The sequence below is a fragment of the Antedon mediterranea genome, chromosome 1 (assembly GCF_964355755.1).
Source record: "Antedon mediterranea chromosome 1, ecAntMedi1.1, whole genome shotgun sequence".
Lineage (NCBI taxonomy): Eukaryota > Metazoa > Echinodermata > Crinoidea > Comatulida > Antedonidae > Antedon > Antedon mediterranea.
In genome coordinates, this window is record NC_092670.1 from 6,913,595 (window position 1) to 6,937,314 (window position 23,720).

At 33.4% G+C, this 23,720-nt stretch overlaps 1 protein-coding gene across 1 annotated transcript; it reads left to right on the plus strand.

Moving 5' to 3' along the window:
• Positions 1-1,627: 1,627 nt before the first annotated feature.
• LOC140050277 (uncharacterized) lies at positions 1,628-12,924 on the plus strand. The gene is made up of 18 exons (XM_072095401.1): positions 1,628-1,850; positions 1,953-2,141; positions 2,699-2,941; positions 3,316-3,555; positions 3,796-3,909; positions 4,069-4,335; positions 4,668-4,780; positions 5,145-5,346; positions 5,596-5,697; positions 6,022-6,149; positions 6,309-6,458; positions 6,563-6,929; positions 7,153-7,325; positions 7,699-7,866; positions 8,871-8,983; positions 9,482-9,744; positions 9,956-10,022; positions 11,254-12,924. Exons 1-18 carry the CDS (start codon positions 1,628-1,630, stop codon positions 11,768-11,770), a joined length of 3,639 nt encoding a protein of 1,212 aa, XP_071951502.1. The 3' UTR covers positions 11,771-12,924.
• Positions 12,925-23,720: the final 10,796 nt, after the last annotated feature.

Below are 23,720 nucleotides of genomic sequence, written 5' to 3' on the forward strand. Positions count from 1 at the left end.
CTAATTAAACTAAGAATCTCCCTTGAGATCCAAGGTTTTTTAGGGCACCTTTTGGCCGACCTTAGGGGTACAACATCATTAATAGCTGCAATAAATTTACATTTAAAGTTTAACCATAACTCATTCACGTCAGTGGAATCACAGTTCCAGTTAATATTTGCGAATTTGTCAATAAAACGTTGGGGACAAATTTTAGAATAATCATAAAAAGTACCCGCTGGTCTTGAAATGTTCTCCTTTGAGATACGAAGTTTGAAGGAAACTCCTTCATGATCACTGTCGACACCTGGGTGAGGTTGAATTTCAGCTACCATGTCAGTACTACTAGAGTAAACATGATCGATAATTGTATTAGCCGAATTCTTAGTGTAATGCGTGTAAAAATTAACACATTGCCTTAGATTTAAGACGTCTACTGTGTTTTGCATATTTCGTTGTTCCGTTGAAATTGTACCAGTAGATTTAAAATTAATGTTAAGGTCACCTGCAATAATTATTAAACTGTACAAATGGGCGTCCACTAACACTTGATCGACACATTCCTGGTGTTTTTCGAAGAAATCCACTCTGCTACCCGGAGGTCTGTACAGTGTCCCTGCTAAAATGTTCCCGTGTTTGCTTTCAATTGTACACCATATTAGCTCGATTCCAGGACAGGAATAATTAAGACATGGTGTCGCACGCAAATCCTCATGTACCGCAACAACAACACCACCTCCATGACGATTGCGATCCTTTCTAAAAACAGCATATTCTTTGGGGAATATTTCAGTGGAATTTATATGACCATCTAGCCATGATTCAGTCATGAAAACGATGTCAATTGTTTCGGTTACAAGCACTGATTGTAAACACAATGACTTGTTTACAATGCTGTGAGCGTTGATATTTAAACAATTAACGCCACCTTGAAGTGCATAGTTGGTTACGTAACCATCGGGTCGCATACCTTCGTCTCCAACATGTTGTGCATTTTGTGGTCCAGGGTTTTCTTCAATATCTCCACATAAGTATAGATTGTTAAAGGAGAATTTCCCGTAAGATGTTTGAAATGAAGAAGTGGAATTATCATACCTCCTATACGGTGCAGAATAATGGCCATGCTTGGTACGCCGTAACAATCTTGGCCTAGATCGAAATTGTAGTGGTGATTCATACCAACAATCTCTGCTGCGACTAGATGAGTTAGGATGGACAACATATGATGATAAGTATTGGGCTCGAACCGCACAATCATCCACAACGCATAAACATATCAGTGCTAGGCAAATAATAGTGGTAGCCATAGGTAAAATCGTATGACTTAACACTATCCAGGAGCGGCAGATTTAACACGTCCGCTCACGACGCTGAACAATGTAGAATCCCCAAGCGATCTCAACTGTGAGAGGCTGGATACATAACCATTACACCACACTGTCATCCACAACTTTGTAGTGTGCAGTTAACATATTTACACTTAGAACTAATAACAAAAAATGTAAAAAAAAAATATTCAGGGGGCATTTTATGTAGGGGAATTTTACAGTAGGCGGAGGTTTGTACTCTCGGAGTACCCTCTAGATATAAGTTATAATTATTACCTCATGTTTTAGATCCAGAAGCTCCAGATATTATAGATTGTCCAATGGATATAATTGTTAACACAACAACTGGTGAGGCAATTGCAATCAATGTCACATGGATGGAACCGACAGCTACTGATAACTCTAAAGAGACTCTTGTACCAGTAGCAGGCTACACTTCTGGTGATAATATGTTTGCAATTGGCAACACAACAGTACAGTACAATGTCTCAGATTCAGCTGGTAACTTTAATGATAGCTGCAGTTTCGTTATCACTGTTAACGGTAAGACAACTGTACCTCGTTGGTGGAAAATAAAATTGAGCTACAGTAATATGGTTATATCAAATGTAATTTATTTATTTCTGTTATTTATGTTGTGAATAGATAATGAAAGTCCAATGATTGACTGCCCAACAAATGACACTTCTAACAATTACATCGGAGAAGGGTATGGACTAGTAAATGTCAGCACAGATATAGGAAGTCCAAATGCCACTGTCACCTGGGATCCTCCTATTACAAGGGACAATAGTGGTGGACTTGTGACTGTAATGTCTTCATCTTTTGAGTCTGGTGACATGATACCATAATTATAAGTGTAATGGCTTTTGCTCTTCGGGTTCAATCAATTATTGCAGGCTACGATTGTCCAATGTTCATTGTTCATGGGAGGTTTTTTATCCATTGAGATGCGTTTTTAATAGAGGCATTCGATTTAGGAGGCCCACATCATCAAAACTAAATTATGTTAGGAATTATAGATCTGCTGTAGTTAATATATTTCAATGTTGTTTTATTCAAATATATAATACATTGATAGATCAATCAAAAAGCTGCATAAAGGTGGAGTTTGAAATTAATCTTTGAGTAGTTTACATTATTCTATTCTCACCTGTATTTGTTTGTTGACGAATCCAGACTACCTTTTGCATTTAGAATGTTCTATCATGTTGATATTATTTAATTTAATTAATTTTACCTCAATTTCCAGTTTCACGTCATACTGCGCGCGGTACATTCAGATATTATATCATGGCTCTGGGACGATAGAGCATAAAGCATAGCAATAGAATACTTTTACGTTATAAGTTATGAATATGAACAGTTACTACATGGTTTGTTTTCATTAGATGAGCAAGATCCAGAATTCAAATTTTGTCCTGATAGCATTTTCACAGAAACCGATCATAGGTCATCTACTGCACGTGTAAGTTGGGACACTCCAGAAATTGAAGATAACTCGGGTCAAGTGTCACTAGTTGCTTCACCGAGTCCTGGTAGTTCGTTTAATATTGGTACCACTTCTGTTGTATACACTGCTAGTGATAACAGCTATAACATGAACAAATGTGAATTTAATGTCACGGTTGAAGGTAATAATCTGGAAATCTTGGAATAATGTGTTTTTATTCTATTTCTTTTTTTTATTTGGTGTATCGTTAATTAAAGATTACAAGAGTAACTGTACTTAATATTTAATCTTTTCACCAGACCAAAATACGATGATTTAGAATGCAAATAACTTTAGTTGATTAGTTTTGGATTTCCACAGTCAAACAAGGACAACCTATAAACATCGCGCCATCTATTTTATCAACAATCTCTTCCTAAATATAACAAACCGGAAACAAATAATAATAGAAGGCGTAAAGTCGGTAGACGTAATATTATTTTATATTAAATAATATTATTTCTCAATTTCAGGTGAAGATATTTTTTTTAATGTATGGTTATTTTTTTTTTTTAGATAATGAACCACCGGTTTTAGAGTGTCCTGATGACATCATTGATATAGCAACTACCACATCTGGAATTGCCATTACTTGGCCAGACCCTAGGTATATTGATAATTCTGGAAAATCTGTTTTATTAAGTTCAACAAGTAATTCTGGAGATATATTTACATTTGGAACGCATACCGTATTTTATACTGGATTTGACCAATCAGAAAACAGCGGTACATGTCAATTTGAAATAAAAATAGGAGGCAAGTATTTTTGTTAATAATTAATTTGATCATGAATGTGAAATGTATCAAACAATTCTACTACTTAAAACATTACCTATACACGTAGCATAGAGCAAAATAGAGCACAGAAAAACAAAAAATCAACCTGAAGAATGGAAATAAAGAGTTTTTTTCTAATATAACTAAATGAATATGTTGCTTTCGTAGAGTGAGTACTACTAGCTGTATTGACATATTAGAACTTTTCTTTCATTACAGATTCGTGTACTTCTTCACCATGTCAAAATGGAGGAACTTGTGTACAGTTAGAAACGAGCTTTGCATGTAACTGTCCTGTATTATATGAAGGCAACTTATGTCAAATACTACCAGGTATGTGCATTTTATTAATTTATCAAAGTCAGACCTTGGCTCAATATTGTATTAGGAGATGCATGACCTACAAGTTGGCAAAAAAAAATAAATGTTAAAATTAATAAATCAAATGTTGTTACATTAATCATATTATATGTATTATACTGTATAATTTAGGTGAACCAACAGCAGAAATTCAACCTTTTTCACTGAGTGCTAATTTACAAAATACAGTCACTTTCCAGTGTACTGTAACTTACTCAATTAATTGGCGTTGGTATAAAGACGACATCGAACTCCCATCTGAAACACAAAGCCTAAAGTTCCTCACAATTAATGAAGTTGGTCTGGAAAACCAAGGCTATTATTACTGCAAAGCATTTGGAGTATCGCCACATGATGACGTAACAGACATGTCAATGAAGGCAGTCCTTGTTGTTGCAGGTAAACCTATTTTAATAGTAATACGTAAATGAATAGTGATCAAATTGCAAAATAGACACGGTTACATGAATTGTGGAATTAAAAGATCTCTAAACCAATTTTCTGCACTAAACTCAATTGACTTACTTTATACTTCCATCCAATCGTTATGTCCATGAAGAATTTATGACTAGCCTAGTGCTGCTACTGTATCTGTATTCATTTTACTGTGATGCATTAACTAGACTTCGTATCAGAAAAGCTGATATTTTATGTATGTGTATATGGAACATGCTGATTTCAATGTTACATTAAATAATTTATTTTAATAATGTGTTTCTATTAATCCTTAGATGCATTTACTGTACCAACAATATTAACTTTCAAGAATTTACAATTTACGTCTGCATTAAACAACCCTTCCTCGAAAGAATTCAAAAACACTTCAACTGAAATTGAAAACTTGGTAGGTTTTGTTCAACAATTTATAATTATATGAATATGTTATTTAAAAATATGTATATCACTAAACCTGGACTATTTCATTTTCTTTTCGAGTGGTGTCAATATTTTGTAATAATGGCATATAATATGAAAAAGACTTTGTATTTTGACAATTCATGGTGTACAAAAAGCTATTGAAAATCATTTTTAATAAATTTGGAATAAACTGGAACGTTTCAATTTCAACTGTGTTGGTAGGACACTCCAATAATTATAGTATTGTTAGTAGTGTTAGTGTCAACATAAATCCATACTCATAAACAATTACAATATTGGTTATTTTTGTGTGCAGTTATTCACCATAACTTTTTTTTTCTTGTTTTCAGTTAACTGAGAGTATAAGTATAACTGATATATTTGTTCAAGTTCGTGCACTACGTTCTGGGAGTGTGATTGCTAACATAAACATATATAAACCAAGTGCAGACCAAAGTTACAATAATTTCAGCAAAAGTTTAGCAGGAGAATTTAAAAAGATAGGAGATAAAGGAGTTATAGATGCTGATAATATTGTCATACTTAGCACCGGTAAAACTTGTTTAAACTAGATTTTAGATTACTAGCATGTAACTTCTCGTTTCCATCCTGATTTGGAATCCTTTCCCAATTGATAGATAACATTTTATAAGATAAAAAAAATGTTATGTTAACATTTATTTCGTATCTTCTTCCTTTGTATCCTCTTATACATTAAACACGTTCATTAATTGTTTATTTTTGTTTTTGTAAATTATTTTAATCAATAATAAGCATGTATACATTGTTTTTATTCATTAGAGAGTTGCAATATAGAGATAATAGATGGATTAACATTCGGTCCTGCTGATGTCGGTCAGAATACACAATCTGAAGAAATTTGTCCAGAATCTAAAATCAACTGTAAGTTGTATGATCGTTTGTGGATTGATCTCTTTTATATAATATGAAATAAAATGTTGATAAAAAGTGAGGTCCTTGAGGATGAGATGGCACGTTCCTATTACTTCCTGATATTTGTGATGCCGTACTTTGACAGCTTGCAAGGGATTAAAATAAGGACACAATAGGCTTAGCGTCTTTTAGTTCATATTAAAAATATTCAGATAAAAGATATTACAAAATTTATTACATGGCTGCGGTGAGTTATTAAATTGTTACTGTATACCTCACAAAAGTCTGTATTCATCATTGAGCAATATAAATAGTATATTTTGTCATAAACAGATGGTATGCCTCTAGGCTTGTGTACATGCTATAGTGATGGTCTGTCAGCTGCTGTGTGGCAGAATGTGATTTTGCAAGACTGTGGTAGAGATGCTACATCTGATGAACTTCTAGAAAGGTTAAACATGGTCAGTGAAGAAAGAGTTACATTGACTATTACAATTGCTGAAATCTAATTGTAAAAAGCTAATTAATAATGAGTTAATAATTTATTTGATTTATTTGATCTACTTACTTTTATTTCAACGTGTTTTACTATCTTATTATTATATTGTAATTCATTTTAGATCACAGTTACTGAAGAAAATGCAGAGGAAGTAATTACAGCAGTCAACAACATTACAACAACTGAATCAGACACTATTACACCAGAAGGTTTGGAAGCAACTGCAGAAATAATTGAAAGTGTTACTTCTGTAAATTCAACATCTGCTGAAGTAAGTTTATATTTTTTTAATATACATTGCAGTATAAAATATTACCTTTGTAAACGAGGGTTGTCCATGTGTATTATTATTTCTTTGTTTTAATCTCCGTACAGGTAACATCAACGTTAGTTGGCACTGTTGCTAGTCTTTTTGAAGTAGACGATGATGTTCTCCTTGAGAGTCAGATGCAAACACAAGCTCCTAGTAGAATTGTTGAATCCCTTGAAGAACAATTAGCAGTTGTTAATCTTAAAAACGATAAATATGAATTTGTAACCAGCAGCGTAGCAGTGCAAGCTCAAAGTGTTAAAACAAATGAACTTGATTACACTGGGATTGGAATCGCATCTTATCAGTCTGCAGATACTAATGCAATAGTAAATGTGACAGGATTTAGTAAGAAGGATGAGCTGAATAATGCCGCATCTGTCAGTATTTACATTCCTCCAACAATTACTAAAATGTTTGCAGCCTCCAATGGTAAGTGGTCAAAATGACGATTATTTTGAAATACAACATGATCAGGATCATCATCAACGTACTCGTTATTCATAATGAATAATCAACACACAAGCATGACATGGCTGTTCCAAATGTTTAAAAGAAATAAAAGTTTACAAAATACATTGTAATTATAATGTATGTTCAGATTTTTATCAGAAAACATCCCTAATAATGATTTATTTGATTTTTTTTAAAACAGGAACATCTGATTTTCGTGTGGTTACAGTAATATATAATGACAGTTCACTATTTCCAACAAACCAGTCAAATAATGCAACAAGAACCAATGGTCAGATTATTTCATTGTCAATACCTGGAGTTAAACTGAACAATTTATCAGATCCAATTGTCACAACATTTATACCTGCTGAGGTAATTAGACATTTCAACATTACGTTTTATTATTATAAGCGGCCGGTACATATCTGTCATTGGGACATTTAAGAGTTTAGTGGTACGCATAGCCTTGTTGATTGTACCCTATAGAGTGCGGTTCTCTACTTTCTTGAAAGTTGAGATAATATGCTTACAATTATGAAAAGTTTGATCCGACTCTTTCTATGTTACCATGTTTTATTACAAAATAAAAATGTTGATAAATATATTGTATTTCAAGTCTCATTCTGTAGTCAGCAGATATACTTTTAGTACATCGTAACAAGTTGAAAGCAGGAACATTAGTCGGCCAAGAATTGTTAACATTACCTCATTCATTTTATAATCATTCTAATTTCTTTTTATTTAGATATCTAAAAATAATAATGAGACAGCCTGTGTGTTTTGGGATTTTGAACTTGATGATGGTAATGGTGGCTGGTCAAGTGCTGGATGCTACTTAGCTAATGGATCGTTGGATGGCAGTGACAGACAAATTTGTCATTGTGACCATTTAACCAATTTTGCAATCCTTATGGCAAGTTATGAAAGTTCTATAGCAAACGTAGCATACAGATAATGCATTTCTATGAGTGCTATGATTCAAATAAATTCATGAGGTGAAAGATGAAAGGTGAAGCCAAGATAAAATAGAACAAATGTTGATCTTTCACCGAATGCATTTTGTTCGAATTGCTATTCAACAATTCAAACAGTACTTCAGAGTGTAGAACAAAAAACGACATTCGGTTTTAATAGAATATTTATTGAATCATAAATCATCCAATCAAAGTATTATGTACTTGTTTTGTTCTTGTTTTTTTTATTCAACTTCTCATTAACTCTGTTAGTGAAGGATCTGGACCAACACCTCTACAACGGTCCAGTCCCAATTGCACAGTGGCTGTGTGTGACAGTGGCTGTGTTTGTGTGGACTAGTACACTACTTGTCTCGAAAGATATACTAGGTTCTTTAAAGTGCACATGAGCTGTGTGTACACTGGACCTATGGTTTATAGTCCTTATCCGAGAAGTTCTTCCACCAGAACCATGGAGCGAGTGAGCGAACCATTGCCGATGTTATGGCTACGTATTATGGTTCCACTGTCTTAACCGCTCGGCCACTCATTCGCCTGTTATTGTTGTTATGGTGTGACACTACAGTATATTAGTAAACATATTATAAATCCTTCAATAGTTATACAATGATGAAGTATATTATGATTTTAATAGAATATTTATTGAACATCATCAATCAAATTATTAGGTACTTGTTAATCATTTTTATAGTGCGACACTACAGTATATTAGTGAAAATAGTATTATAAATCCTTCAATAGCTATACAATGCAATTCAGAAAAGATTGAATTAAATGTTCAAGCCTACTTTACACTAGTATTATGGTTTTCTCAGCACCATACTGAATTATAGACAATATGGTAGGTTTGTACGCAAATCCATTTAACACGAGCACAACTCTTATCAAGGCTAGTCAGTAATGGTACTACTTTATTAAAATTACATTGTATTTTTCCATTTAGAATTTTTACCCAGGTCAAGAAGATCCACCGATTGCAAGGTACATCACAAATATTGGTCTTGGTGTTTCAATCGTTTGTTTACTTGCAACCTTAGTTTCTTTTACAATCAACAGGTAGGATCAAAATTAATTGATAACATTTATCATTATCAAGTTGGAAGTATTTAATACTTTTGGTAGCTAGGTTGGTTTAAATTAAAATACACGTTTTTATTAAACTGTAATTTTAATTAATTCCTACTATAGAAGAAATCGCAGACTACATCTTAGATTAGGGACAACATGGTAATGGTTCTTCATTCGTAAATTTCAACTAATAAAGTTGACTCTATGTTTATAAAAATGAGTGTTATTCTAAAATGATGAGAGCTCCTCCGGGTTTACAAAAATATAAATTTGTCAAAAAAAGTGAAATGTTTTGAAAAATATTAATTTTTATGATTAACTAATCTTTTTTCAATTTACTTGTTCAAAACTTTTCATTGACCACATTCTTATCTTTTTATAAACAGTTCAGTTCAATGTGATGACAACAAAGCAATATTATACATTTTCAACCTCACAATTCACTCAGGTTAAATTACAGATGCTGTTTTATTTTTCAAATTTCAGAAAGCTACGAAAGAGTAAACCAAAACAAATATTATGCCACCTGTGTTTATCACTACTCTGCTTGTATCTGATCTTTCTGGTTGGGATTGACAGTAAAGATAAAAAAGGTCCTTGTACGGTCATTGCTGGACTGATTCACTACTTTTTGTTGACGTCTATGTTTTGGATGTCTGTGCAGGCTATTAACCTGTATTACTTGATCGTGCAAGTTTATAATACACACGTTTCTAGGTTTTTCTTAAAAGCCTGTCTTTTTGCTTGGGGTAAGTGCACAAACATACAAAATAACAATTATTAGCTAATGTAAACTAACTACATGATTAAAAAGAAGTCATTGATGGTGGCTGTTTGTTGTCAAAGCATGTTTTCAAATGGAAACCAAACCATACTCGCTAAATTGATTCATTGGGTTTACTTTTTAATTAATACATTAGGATGTGTGATTATCACTATATATACATTTATTGTTTACAGGTCTACCGGCTGTGATTGTTGCTATTACTGTTAGTATTGATGTTGACAATTATGCAAATAAAGACTAGTAAGTTACAACATTTATTTAGAAACAGTTCAAGAAATAAAAGCAGCATACATTAATTAAAATAACTTAAATAGTAACATTAAATTGTAATCTATTAATATTATTTTATTAAATTATTAATATTTATTAAATATTGAGTAAACCAACTCGCAGGTTTCCAATAATTCGACTAACCTCATAATTAACAAGGCCAATAGCCATTAAGTCGCGTGCTACAATGCATAGTGATACCGGACCGACAGACAAACAGACCGACAGACAGACAGACCGACAGACAGACGGACCGACCGACATAGTGAACTATACTGACCGAAATTACTGAACATGTTTAAAAATGTTGAAATGTTTAAAAACATTTATATTTTTTTAATTTACACGTGCGTAGCCTGTCACTTTTGACGTTCTCGTATAACGTAATTTCGAGTTGAAAAGTAAGTCAAGAAAACAGAAATTGGGTAAAAAGAGTGCGCAATAACATTTAACGCGCAGTGCGCGCGCAAAAATCTGCGCACTCATGGCAATTTTGTAAACGCTTAAAATTGCCTGAAACGTACTCTTATTTCATCGAAAATAAATTTTGAAAATTTTAAGCGCGCGTACGCATGCGTTACATGCGCTACGCACGTAATTGTATTGCCATATGATGATTTATGCCCTGAAATTTATGAGTACCAAATTTTATTTAATTGTGATTCATGGTTGTTAAGATATGATTACAAACGTGATTTCGTTAAATCGTGCGTAGACCGCGTAATTTTTTATTGCGCACCGTGAAAACATAACCACATCGATTCCTGGCCATAAGGAATATTCTGTGAAAAATTAACTTAGCTAGATTAAACTGATATCAAGATAAGGTCATAAAGCGATAAAACGCATAGTGATACCGGACCGACAGACAGACAGACCGACAGACAGACCGACCGACAGACCGACAGACAGACAGACAGACAGACCGACCGACCGACATAGTGAACTATAGAGTCGCTTCCACGCGACTAAAAACGGTTTGATTTATCTGTTAAGTGTACACAACCTTTAACTACAACATATTTTTGAGAACATATATTGAGTTTAATTTAACTCATTTCTCATTTCCTTTTCTGATATTTTCATTATTTGTTACTTCATATTTTCTTTAAAATAAACATATATATTATTAAATTTAAGTTGTTCTATAATAAAATAATAGAATATACCACTTTGAAACTGTGTGTATTTTTGTTTACAGCTGTTTCCTTGTTGTAACCCGTATGTATTACAGCGTAGCATTACCTATTGCAATCGCATTACTCTTTAATACGGTTGTCTTTATTATGGTGTTACGCAGCATAAGTAAACTTGGTAAAATAACAGCACAAGCTCACGAACACAACAAAAGCAGGCACTTACTGCAGAATGCAGCGTGCATATCAGTAATTATGGGATTGACATGGGTTATTGGATTCTTTGCAATTGGTAGTGCCTCCAATGTGATTCAGATACTCTTCTGTATCCTGAATTCTCTTCAAGGTTTTGCTATCTTCGTTCTGTATTGTTTAAGAAGTAAGGATGTTCGTATTTTCTGGACAGAAGAGGTGCGTAAAAGATTTAACGGGGTGTCTTCAACACTTAGAGGAACCAAAAGTAGCTCTATCAATTCCAGTGCAGGTACAACTACTTCATTTGGTTTGAGTTCGTCTAAAGGGATGAAAACAAATTCGGATTCTAAGATCAATTCAAGTAACAACCAAGAATCAGTTGCTTGATTTGCGCATGTTTCTAAATTATTATTGGGACCGCCCAATCTCTGTAACGGTGATGGTTTCTGTGATTTTAGGTAACGTTCTGTTCTATATATTATAATCATCTAAGGTAAACACAAATCAATTTGATTTAGATACACGAGTATAATTGTATCTGGGACCCCGATGTAAACAAACTACTTTTGCTTTAATACTTAATATTAAATATTATTAACAATAATAATTTGCTGTTGTGGTTTATTATGGTCGATTATTACAAATATTTTACATCGAATATAATTTATGTAGAACTAGATAGTTTATATTTTAATATTTTTGTCGAATATCATCCTTAATTTGAAACTTAATTTTTCCTTTGGATATTTTTGAAATAAATAAAACAAAAATAAATATTAAACACTCCGCAAAAAGTGAAGAAAGCCCTTATGGTTTTATAATTCGAACTTTTTGTTTTGTATTATTATTATGCTCATTATTGTAAATTGTGAATGGTTTATAAAAACACTAGAGATTTTTAATTATGTATTCAGATTTTAGGTACATTTGTTTGAACAATCTAATGTCATATTATTATCATTATTTCAAATAATTTGATAGATTAAATAGATAGATTACTAAATCGATATATTACTAACAGTTTATTACTCAAGGAATCCCGTAATGGATTGCTACTGTAATTAGCATACCAAACATTTAAAGTAATAATACAAATATATATTTTACAGTATGATTTATATATATATATATATACATCTATTATTATTATTACTATTATAATATTATTAGTAATTAAATTCTATCATAATATGATTTGTTTGATTTGAATAAAATCGAAATCTTTTAGTTATACAGGAAGTAGAGCTAGATAGGTATGAAGTTGCCTTTTCTCTTCTTCTTTTTTATCCAATTATTTTAATGTTTTATATTATAATGTTATGTTTATGGGGGTTTTTTTGGATGAATAAAGAAAGAAATCAGTTATACAAAAAAAAAAAAAAATTTTAATAATAATAAATAACATGTTTAAAAACAAGATAATGGATACTATAGCATTATTACACAGTGCATTATTACACAGTGATATAAAGAATACCCAATGAATGTAACTAGTATAGAATACTATAATAAAATACTTATAGAAGCTATTGTGTCTGAAGATTCTTGTTTTAAATCGATATGTTTGCCTCATGATTGTAATTTATTTTTTATATGACATTTATGATATCACATTTTATTTCTCTTTGAACGTATTCAAATATTACAAAAAGACAAAAAAACTTAAGATTATAGATAAACAAAACAATAGGTAACAGCCGTAACTTTATTGTGTTATATTCCACTTTCTTTTAATTTACTACAATAACCACTATCACTTATTTCTTTCCACACTTTCGTTTGTTTTTTTTTTGGTGTAGATACTAATACATTTTAATAATACCGTATGTATATGTGATACATTAAATTCTTTCCGTCTTGTTGGTAAATAATACAAAAAAATAATTGTAGTTTAAAATGTGAGTTAAAATATTCCAGGAAATTTATATCAGCGTCTACATTTGCTTTTCTTGTTGAGTCGTTCAAAACGTTTAAATTATTCGTTGGTTTCCGACTAGTCAGTGTGAAGGCATAAACTTGCTTACCAAACTTTTGAGCAGCAGAAATGAAAGAACGATTACAGCACTTAGGATGTGCTTGAACAGTGTATTTTCGTGTTAACTTTGTATTCTTTAGCTAAATTATAAATCAGGTGGTATATGTATATGCAAATTAATCATGCTTGATTTAGTTTGCTTGTTACGTAAGAACAAAAAGATATATTTAGAAGCATGGAGTGAACTGAGCTGAGTCTAGAGGGTTACTTCAAAGCCTAAAGCTAGCTGATGCCTAGAGTTTAGAGGCTTATCCAGAGAGATATACTTACTCTAGTAGAATACACAGGACGATGTTGGTAAGCACTTTATTTATAATACTCTTTTATTTTATATATTATTATTAATTGTCTACAACTAGTTGTTGTCCCAGCCTACATGTAAAATTACAAAAAATCAGTAAGGATACCTACCTACAAGTAAACCCTATGATTAACCGATATTGATATAGGTAGGCCTATTGGTAGGCTAGCTAATCTTACGTGTAGTAGCTACAACGCTGTAATCACGATCTATATACTCACCTTTTTGTGGGAATAATAATGGACAAGGTACTTAATCCATGCTTCGTTTGTTTATGACTTAGTAGAGTCAGTGACGTATCGCAACTATATATAGCCAGCCAATTCCGGATCAGGGATCGCAGTTTTGATTCGATTAGACCCGGTGATTGGCTGTGATGTGGAAAATATAAATAAATTTTTGAAAATAAAATATTCTGCTTCTTGCGTAAAAAAAGGCAATAACTAACAAACCGCATCGGGTTTCGTATATTAATGCCTTGTATAACCATCCATACAAGTCCGATAAAAGTATGACGCGTGAGGGCGCACTTTATTTTATGGAAGGCCATTTTGATTTGTACATTTTTAAACACATATTTGTAAATATTTTAGTTTATACTTGGGTTTTCTTTATAAGTTATGTATTTTATTATACAATTTATTGTAAACTATATTTAAATTATTGTATAAACTATTAATTTTGTAGGTTTTCAGCTTTGTTATTGCATTTTTCAACGGGCGCTAACAGCGTCTCGTAATTTCAGTCACGCTTCGTCGCATTCGCTGTACACACAATAATACGACATGAGGCGGTTATAAATTGGGTATAAAAGTCTAATTTTCTCGTAAAATCCCAAGTTTTGCAAGACGCAACATCAAGAAATGTTATTACCTATATACATAGAACCTACGGATGAAATTTTATTAGGGTACGTTCTTATACCATGGTGAGGGTGATTTTTGACTGGACTATAGGCCTAGTAAACAATTTTTGATTATCAATTACTCTGAGAATAAATATACTATGAAAAAATGGCTTTAGGGTCAAATTATTTACTTATTAATCTAAAAGATCATATAAGTTTGATTTCCAATGCATCGTATTAACTATATGATACAGTTAACGACACGAACCACACAAGCCCGTACGACAATTTTCAACGCAAAACGGCTACATGCGGTCCAGGAGAGGACTTCCCCCACTATACCTTCAGCATGGTTGAGCCTCTCACAAATTAAAATTTGTTTTCCTACGCCAAGATAATATAGTTCTACACGTTATGTTCATTTAAATCTATAAAAAAAAATTCTAAGTGCTAAAAATGTTTTATTTTCTCGAAATATTAGGTAGTTTATAATTCGAGTTGTTTATAGATAAATCGTATATCATAAAAAAATATCTAATTTTTACATGTTTAAAAGAATTTTCGTGAAATTCTGAGAGGCTCAACCACAGAAATATCAGTACATCATATGATTTCATTTTAAGCGAATCGCGTTGGTGTATTCGCCGTTGACGGGTAGGTCGTCACGGTTGAAGGATTCTAACAATGCCTCGGAAACGCATGCTACGGTGAAATTGTAGACTATCACTGTAAACAATACTTAACTGTTGCATGGAGACATAGAAAGACTACACTTAATATATAATATATAAATATTTACCGCCCACCATATTATCTACTAACATTATTTTACCATTTATCTAATTCAATAATATATTATATTTTTATTTTATTTTTTATTTATTTTTTTTTTCTCTTCAAAATTATATAATGTAACCTAAATCTAAAAAAAATAAATAAATAATACAGTACTAAAAATAAGACTAAATAGTATAATAAAAATTGTATCACGTTTAATTAAATTACAAATAACTATTAATATTAAATATAATAAGAACAAATAATCATATAAAAGTTGCATTTATTTTAATATATATTTTTTAGTAATAATAATGATAATATATTCGCTTTAAACTTGAAAATATTAATAATACTGATAATAAATAGATAATAACATTAACTCCATCATATAGGTTAAGTATTGTTCGATCTGTAAGATTACCTTGTTTTTACTAATTTCATTTTACTTGTATAATTCGCTTCTTAGTTAAGACTTAAATGTTAATTTTTGATACTTTTCTTTTTGTTTTTACATTGCCTTGTAAATGTGTGCCGCTGATACAAAAGCGTTTGTTCAATAAATTTATCTTATCTTACACACACACACACACACACACAGTGCGAACAGTTTCAAAGGAAAATTCCATAGTCTAAGATACGTATCGTGTCGTCGCGAGAACGTAATAAATACAACAACACGTACGTATTGTTCTTGATTAATAAAAGTACTCGCGCCGGGAGCTAGCCTAGGCTAGGCCGTGTAGGCCTAGGTAGGCCTAGGTAGACAGAAAGTAGCCGGATAAAATGTCAAAGTAGACGGTCGAATGCGCCGGTTGCCGGCTACTAACGAAACCCGCTTTTTAATAAGTATTTGTTATTCATGACAATGGCAATGACAATGACAACTTCTTTTATTGTCTTTGTAAATAAAGTAGATAAATAAACGACAAAATTAACATTTATAATTACAAAATTGATTTAAACAAAGACAAGGGAAAAATTCTTGAAGCAGATGCTTATAAAAGAAAAAACTCCATTTAAATATAAAATTCATTAATAAATGTGAATCAGCTCAAAATTATAATTTCATAGAAGTTTTCCAATAAAATACTACATTTAAATCAAGCAAACGATTTAATTTTTAATTTTGATTTATAAAAGAAGAATGGGTTTACGAATTACTTTCTGAAATCAAATGCATAAGAATGGGTTTACTTCATATTTATATAAGAAATTAACTGCAAAATATTACTTCTGAACCAGTAACTGATCCTTATGAGCATACCGAAGAGGAAAGGATTATTGTACTTGGACGACAAAATTGACTTTAAAGGAGTAAATTTAAAGTTTAAAGCTAGGTCTAACTGTTTAGATCTTGAAGGAAGAAGATTGGTTGGTACGAGAATTTTAATGGTAGTTGTAAATTATGTATTGAAAATAATAAATATTTCCTTTTAGAATGTCCTGAATTAAATAATATTAGGTATAAGGTGTTTGATAAAATTAAAACTTATTTATATGAAAACAATCTACAAGATTACTGGGACATATTTTCAAATTGTTCCGCTGACCTAAAACTTCACTATTTACTCGATGATTTATTTTCTGAGAATGCCACACTTGGTTCAATTTTTTGACAAGTGTTGTAAGATATATTTAAAAGATTCTTGGAAAAAACGAACTGAAATTTTAAATAACCCTGCAAATAATGTTTTGCTTTAGATGCACCGTTAGGTATTGTCTAACGTGTGCCACTGTTACACAAGTGATTCCATTAAATTGTTGTTGTTGTTTTGTTTTAATGAAGAAGATCCCTTGTTTAGTTAAGATTTGAATTTATTGCATGGTTATGAAGGTCCCCTTTTTTCTTACGTTAAGACTTCTTTTGTTCTTGTTCCATTGTTTTCATCCACCTGTTAAAATATGCATAGGTTAGCATTAATGCTTGTATGGGAGAGCAGTATTAAGGAAGGAACTCAGCTTGTTGTTAGATATACGTTGTTGAATACTACTGAATGATACCTTGTTGGATGCTTTTATAGAATTAAAGCCAGCAATGCAAGTTTACTGTATTGTTATCATTATTTTAGTTGTACTTATACCGTAGGCGTAGCCACATTGTTTATCCTGTTGATATGTATTTGCTGTTTTGTTTACTAGAAATGTTCCTATTTTGATTTTGTATACTGTACAGTAATTTGAACTGTCTTATCCCCATCATTAGCTGGGGATCGTTCTACATTAGCTGGTGTTGATTTTTATTTACTACATGAAAACTGTTGGTGTTTCTACATTTTAGCTGGGGGGTTTACTACATTAGCGGTGGATTGTTCTACATTGCCGGTTGTTTCGACATTAGCTGGGGTTTTCTACATTAGCGGTTGTAAATGTAGTTTTATTTCCATACTTTCTTTACAATACAATTCCATAAGTAATAAAGCCAAGATTTTACCGTACCACCAGTTAGTGACGATGATTCGCTGTTGGTATGGAATGAAATAAAAGTAAATAAATGAATGCGACTACAGTAGTTTTAGGTAATTATAAATTGTGTTAGTAAGATCGACCAATTAACAAGTTTTACAAGTTTCTATATATTTTATATTATTATCTTACATAGGCTAGCACAATGGAAAAACTTTGGGAAAGATTTCAGCCTTGGATACCTACCTCATCTATCTCGGATGTACCGTGAAACGTAGATTTGATAAATTTAGCGTTTCCGATCGAATATTGTGGATATCACATGGTGATTTTTACATACTCGCGCGGTAAACTTGGCTTCCGGGTTCCCTGACATCCGAAAAAATGGTCGTTGGTGGCGACATTCAATATTTTTAATCCTCGATATGTTCGGAAAATACGGATACAGGCACATTGCGGGGCTGAAATGACTGGCTTTTACTTTACGTGTTAATTATAATTTGATGTTAGTGATTCAACTCATTATTTATTTAAATTTTTTAAGGCCGTTACTTTTTACGAACTACTATGTGCTTTTAGTGATTAAACTAATCATAATTGTAAATTGTGACACCCACTCTTTAACAAGGCCACATACATGGCTGCAGTCGCGAGCTCAAGTTAGTATTTACCGACCAACCGACCGACCAACAAACCGACCGACATAGTAAGCTGTTGAATGTTGAAAAAATGGCACAAACAATGGCATGCTTCCATACATCAGGAAATTATTCGATAGAAATAGATAAATCAAATACTTTTATTAATGGAACATAAATGGGAGCTTTGTGTATTGTGATGGGTTTGTCACATGGAAGTGAGCCCTCTAGAGTAAAGGGGGAGATGAATAAAGATGGACGACAACTACAACGTGTTTTGTTATGTTCTTATTGTTGGTTTCAGCCTAACGAGCGAGCCCGTAACAGTATATATAACTTGCTAATATGAACTGCATCAGACAGCTACCGATGAGAGATTGTCCAAGGGATACTCAGGAAGATCAAAAGCATCAGAGTAATTATACGTCTGGAAAGAATATTTATAAAATAAATTAAAATAAGTACCAACACCACTACACTGTAAAAAATAACTGGGATTTTACACCATTATTTGCGTCATTTTATTTCCTCAATGAGGTAAACTCCACTTTTTCTTAATTTGTGGTGTAAAATATAAGATATAGCAGTGGAAAATTATAATATTGCTTGGTTTGGGGTAATCTTTTAAGGTTACACTTTCGATCTGGGTGAAGTCCGACCAGGGGTGGCGCCAGGATCTTCCCGACGCGGGGGCTACATTCCCCGACGAGGGGGCTATGCGAGCGAAGCGAGCATCACAAGGCTGGGGGCCAGGGGGCCGCCAAGGGCCCCCGGTGGGGGTCGAGGGGGCGGAGCCCCCGGAAGCAACGCGTTCTAGCGTCATTTGAGGTCATTTTAATCAGATTTAGGGTAGCCATTTTTTCCATTTTTTATAATGCATAAATAAAATACTGCGTGCAAAAAAACGATGCGCGATGACTGTTTCAATCCATATTTTTCAATTTAAAAAATAAAAGTTCAAAGAAAATTTAGAAAAATAGAGTTGGAGGTCTCGGAAATTGGACTTATTATACTTCAAAACATGAAACAAAATATATAAGTCCCTATCATGGTTGTGACTGAGCTAAGAAATGTTTGAAAAATAGAAATGTTTGAAAAATAGAGATGTTAGGTCCCGGAAAATGCATTTCTTGTACTTGACCAGCTTTATTGTTGGGGCTGAGCTAAGAAAATGTTTAAAACTAGAGCTGCAGGTCTTCAAAAAATTGCATTTTATACTTTGGAAACATCAGGCCCAGAGGCTTAAAAAACGCAAGCGTAGACCTTTTTCAGTTGGGGAAATAAGTTTATTCCTCCCAAGTGTATGCCTGCGTACCATCTGGACTTCCGGGTGGTGAGAAATTCATGACATACAGGACATTGAAAATTTAATAACTTAGCTAAGATGTTGGCTAAGCGAAAATGGCATGTTTTTTTGTTTAGTAATGGATGGAATATTTATTTTAGGTGCCCCACGGTACAGAAGGTTACTTGTAAATTAAAAAATTGGTGAACATACGAACAATTAACATAATTCGTTTTTGCTGTAGTGTAGCGTACGTTGACACAGTACACGACGTAACCGGTAAACTTCGTCTGGAAAATAACTACAGTACACATTTTGGTCCCTGGATGGAACATGATATCACGACCCAGCGTTGAACGATTCGTACAAAGGGATACCGCCAGACAAGTGCGTACCTACAGCTATTGTTTATTAGTAAGTTAGATCGCTGGCAATAATGAATGCATATAAAGTGCATAATATCACTCTGACGTACTCTCACGGTCAATGAAACGTCGAGGTTTTCTAGGCGCTGAAGCTACGACGTGAACGCGAACGAATTATATTCCCCGACAAAAAGTACCCGAACCGTCGGTAACTTCGCCTGGAAAATAACTACATTACACATTTTGGTCCCTGGATGGAACTTGATATCACGCGTCTCGACCCAACGTTGAACGATTCGTACAAAGGGATACCGCCAGACAAGTGCGTACCTAGCTAATGTTTAGTAGTAAGTTAGATCGCTGGCAATAATGAATGCATATAAAGTGCATAATATCACTCTGACGTATTCTCACGGTCAATGAAACGTCGCGGTTTTCTAGGCGCTGAAGCTACCAAGTGAACGCGAACGTTTTTTACTGTATATTATATTCCCCGACAAAAAGTACCCGTGTTCCCTTCGGTAACCGTCGGTAAACTTCGCCTGGAAAATAACTACATTACACATTTTGGTCCCTGGATGGAACATGATATCACGCGTCTCGACCCAACGGTGAACGATTCGTACAAAGTGATACCGCCAAACAAGTGCGTACTAGCTATTGTTTAGTAGTTAGATCTCTGGCAATAATGAATGCATAAAAGTGCATAATAGCCCTCTGACGTACTCTCACGGTCAATGGAACGTCGTGGTTTTCTAGGCGCTGAAGCTATATGAAGTGAACGCGAACGTTTTTTACTGTATATTATATTCCCCGACAAAAAGTACCCGTGTTCCCCGACGGTGGGGCTAGGCTCCCCGATGAGGGGGCTAGAGCCCCCGTAGCCCAGAGCCCCCGTAGCCCCCCCCCCCCGCTGGCGCCACCACTGAGTCCGACGGTTACACTTGCAAAAGGGATAAACTTTTCTTGATACGAAGAAGGTATCACAATGCGAAGAAAGTTTTCCCCCAAAAATGCGTGAACAGTTTCTCCAAAAGCGCGAGAATTGTGGTTACCCAGAAAGCACGGAAACTGCAAGGAAAGAATATCATCTACACCAAATCTACATGCGCCACGCGAGTGATTGTCGTCGTGACAGATTTTTTTGGTAAGTTTTGATTTATAAATATTTATAAATAAAAAGGCTTGTATAAAGGCAAAACCTACAGGTTAACGTAAGAAAATGTTGTTATTTACTAGGAAATTGTCAAATGAGAGCTAAGACTAAAATAAGAATCTAACAATACATCATAGCCTACACTATTCATTGTAAGCTACGAACAACGTGTTAGGCCTATCTTGTCTCTCGGGAGTGCATGCTCTCAGAAGGGAGGTATACCTCCCCGCTAGAGTATCACATGATTCAATACCCGTATAGGCCTACCAGCGATACGCCATATGACAAGTAACTTTTCTTAACTCAAGACTAGATGATGCCTGCACGCTAGCTATATGACCTACTACAGTAGGCCTAGGCATATGCTTTACCAGGGAAGAGTTAAATTAACTCTTCCCTGACTGTACTAACTACTAGAGAAAACAGCTAAATTTATATTTAAGATGTTCATACATTTATTATAATTATTTTTAATTGCAATTTGATTATATTTTTCAGATGCTGAACAGTTTTTTTCAGTATTATTGTTTATGAATGATAATGATATAAATGCAAGTACTATTTACAATGTTTTTATAGATTAGTATGATATATAATTGCTCTATATGTGGATTATTTGAATCATATACAATTTGTAAACTAATTTCTCGCATATCATTTAACCATGGATTTAATCCTAATTTTTATGTTACTTGTGGTTTAGACAATTGTTTAAAAACCTTTAGAAACGTTGGTTCTTACAAGTCTCACTTGTATAGGAAGCATAGAGAACATTTTAAGATTCAGGATGACACTCTCCATGAGCACATATACAAATGTCCGGTTTGCATTTCTACTGTTATTTCCATCAAAGAAACTATCAATCATCTTAAAATCCATATTTTTTAGATTGGTTCATTGCAATGTCCCATTCAAGACTGTAATTCAGTTCAACATTTACACTCTTCATTAAGAGCACACATTAGTAGGAATCATAAAAATGTCACATGTGCCAACCTAAAACCACAATGGAAATGTGAAGATGAAGAACATGATATATTAGATGATGAGCACATTGATGATTATCCAGTAGAATTGCGAACACCTGTACCCAATGTGTTTACAGCTTAGCTTTAGTTTTGTTAAAACTTGAAGCCATAGAATTAGTTCCTCGGTCAACAATCCAAAAAATTCTTGTATCTCTAAATGAATTAATTTCACTATGTAATCAACAAGTTGGTATTTCCCTACAGAATATTTTTGGAGGTTTAAATCTTTCTAGATTTGAAGAAGAAAGCATCTGTGAGACAGTTGAACAGGGTGTTTTTCAAAATGCCTTTGACTCTCTGAAAACTGATTTTTTAAGAAGGAAATTTTACGAAAAAACTTTTCAATTTGTAGAACCTATTCAGTATAAACTTGAAGATAATAATAGCAACAAATGTTTTTATTATTTTCCTGTTTTAAAGACTATTCAGTCTGTGTTAGGTGATCCCGATAAACTAGAACATATTTTTAATTCGGTCAATGATGACAATCCAGATTATGTTTTGTCACATTTCACTGATGGGAGTTTTTACAAAAACAAAAGACTACCAGAGCCATGGATTCGATGTGTGTTGTATTTCAACGAATTTGAAGTAGTTAATCCACTGGGTGCTATGGGTAAAGCCCAAGAGGTATTTCTGCATTGGCTGATGATCAATGTGAAAGCTATGATGCGGTTAAAACTGCTGTTTTGTCAGCTTATGAGTTAGTTCCAGAGGCGTATCGTCAGAAATTTAGGAACTTAGGTAAACCTTATGATCAAAAGTTTACAGAATTTGCACGTAAGAAGCAGATTCTTTTTGATAGATGATGTAGTTCGGAAGGAGTAAACGGTGAATTTGGAAAGCTTCGCGAGCTTATGTTAGTTGAGGAGTTTAAGTCTTGTTCTCCTACTGAAGTTTGTACACATCTAGAGGAGCAGAAAGTTGATAATTTAATGAAAGCGGCTTCTGTTGCCGATAATTATGTGCTCACGCACAAGGTGGTGGATACCAAATCGGTTTTAAAATTTGTTGATGATTCTAAGGTCCAAAGTCAGAAAACCACAGTTAATAGTAGTAGTAAATTTGTCAGAACTTGTTTTTACTGCAAGAAAAAGGGTCATATAAAGGCAGATTGCTTGCTGTTTCAAAGCAAATCTAAAGGGGATAATAAGAAACTCAATCACTTCCAAACACGTTAGTAAATACAGTCCCGTTGAAAGTGACAGAGAGTCATGACGTTGATGAAAGTGAGAAGTTGATCCTATCTTCAGGTCCGGAAAAAGTGCGAAAGCTATTTAGCCTTTCCTCTCTAAAGGTTCTGTAGCATTGATCAACGATGTGAATCTGAGTAAAGTTCGTGTCTTAAGAGACACAGGGGCGTCACAATCCCTGATAATAGAATCGGCATTGTCATTTTCAAACGAGTCTTCTGCTGGAGCAAGTGTGCTCATTCAAGGTGTTGAAGGGGGTTATAAGGAAGTCCCACTTCATGTAATTTGGATTGAAACAGATTGTTA

Coding starts and splice junctions, on each gene's coding strand:
- LOC140050277 (XM_072095401.1), top strand. CDS start 1,628: ATGGATATAATTGTTAACACAACAACTGGTGAGGCAATTGCAATCAAT. Junction 3,556..3,795: donor ATTTGAAATAAAAATAGGAG/GCAAGTATTTTT, acceptor CTTTCATTACAG/ATTCGTGTACTTCTTCACCA. Junction 4,336..4,667: donor GGCAGTCCTTGTTGTTGCAG/GTAAACCTATTT, acceptor ATTAATCCTTAG/ATGCATTTACTGTACCAACA.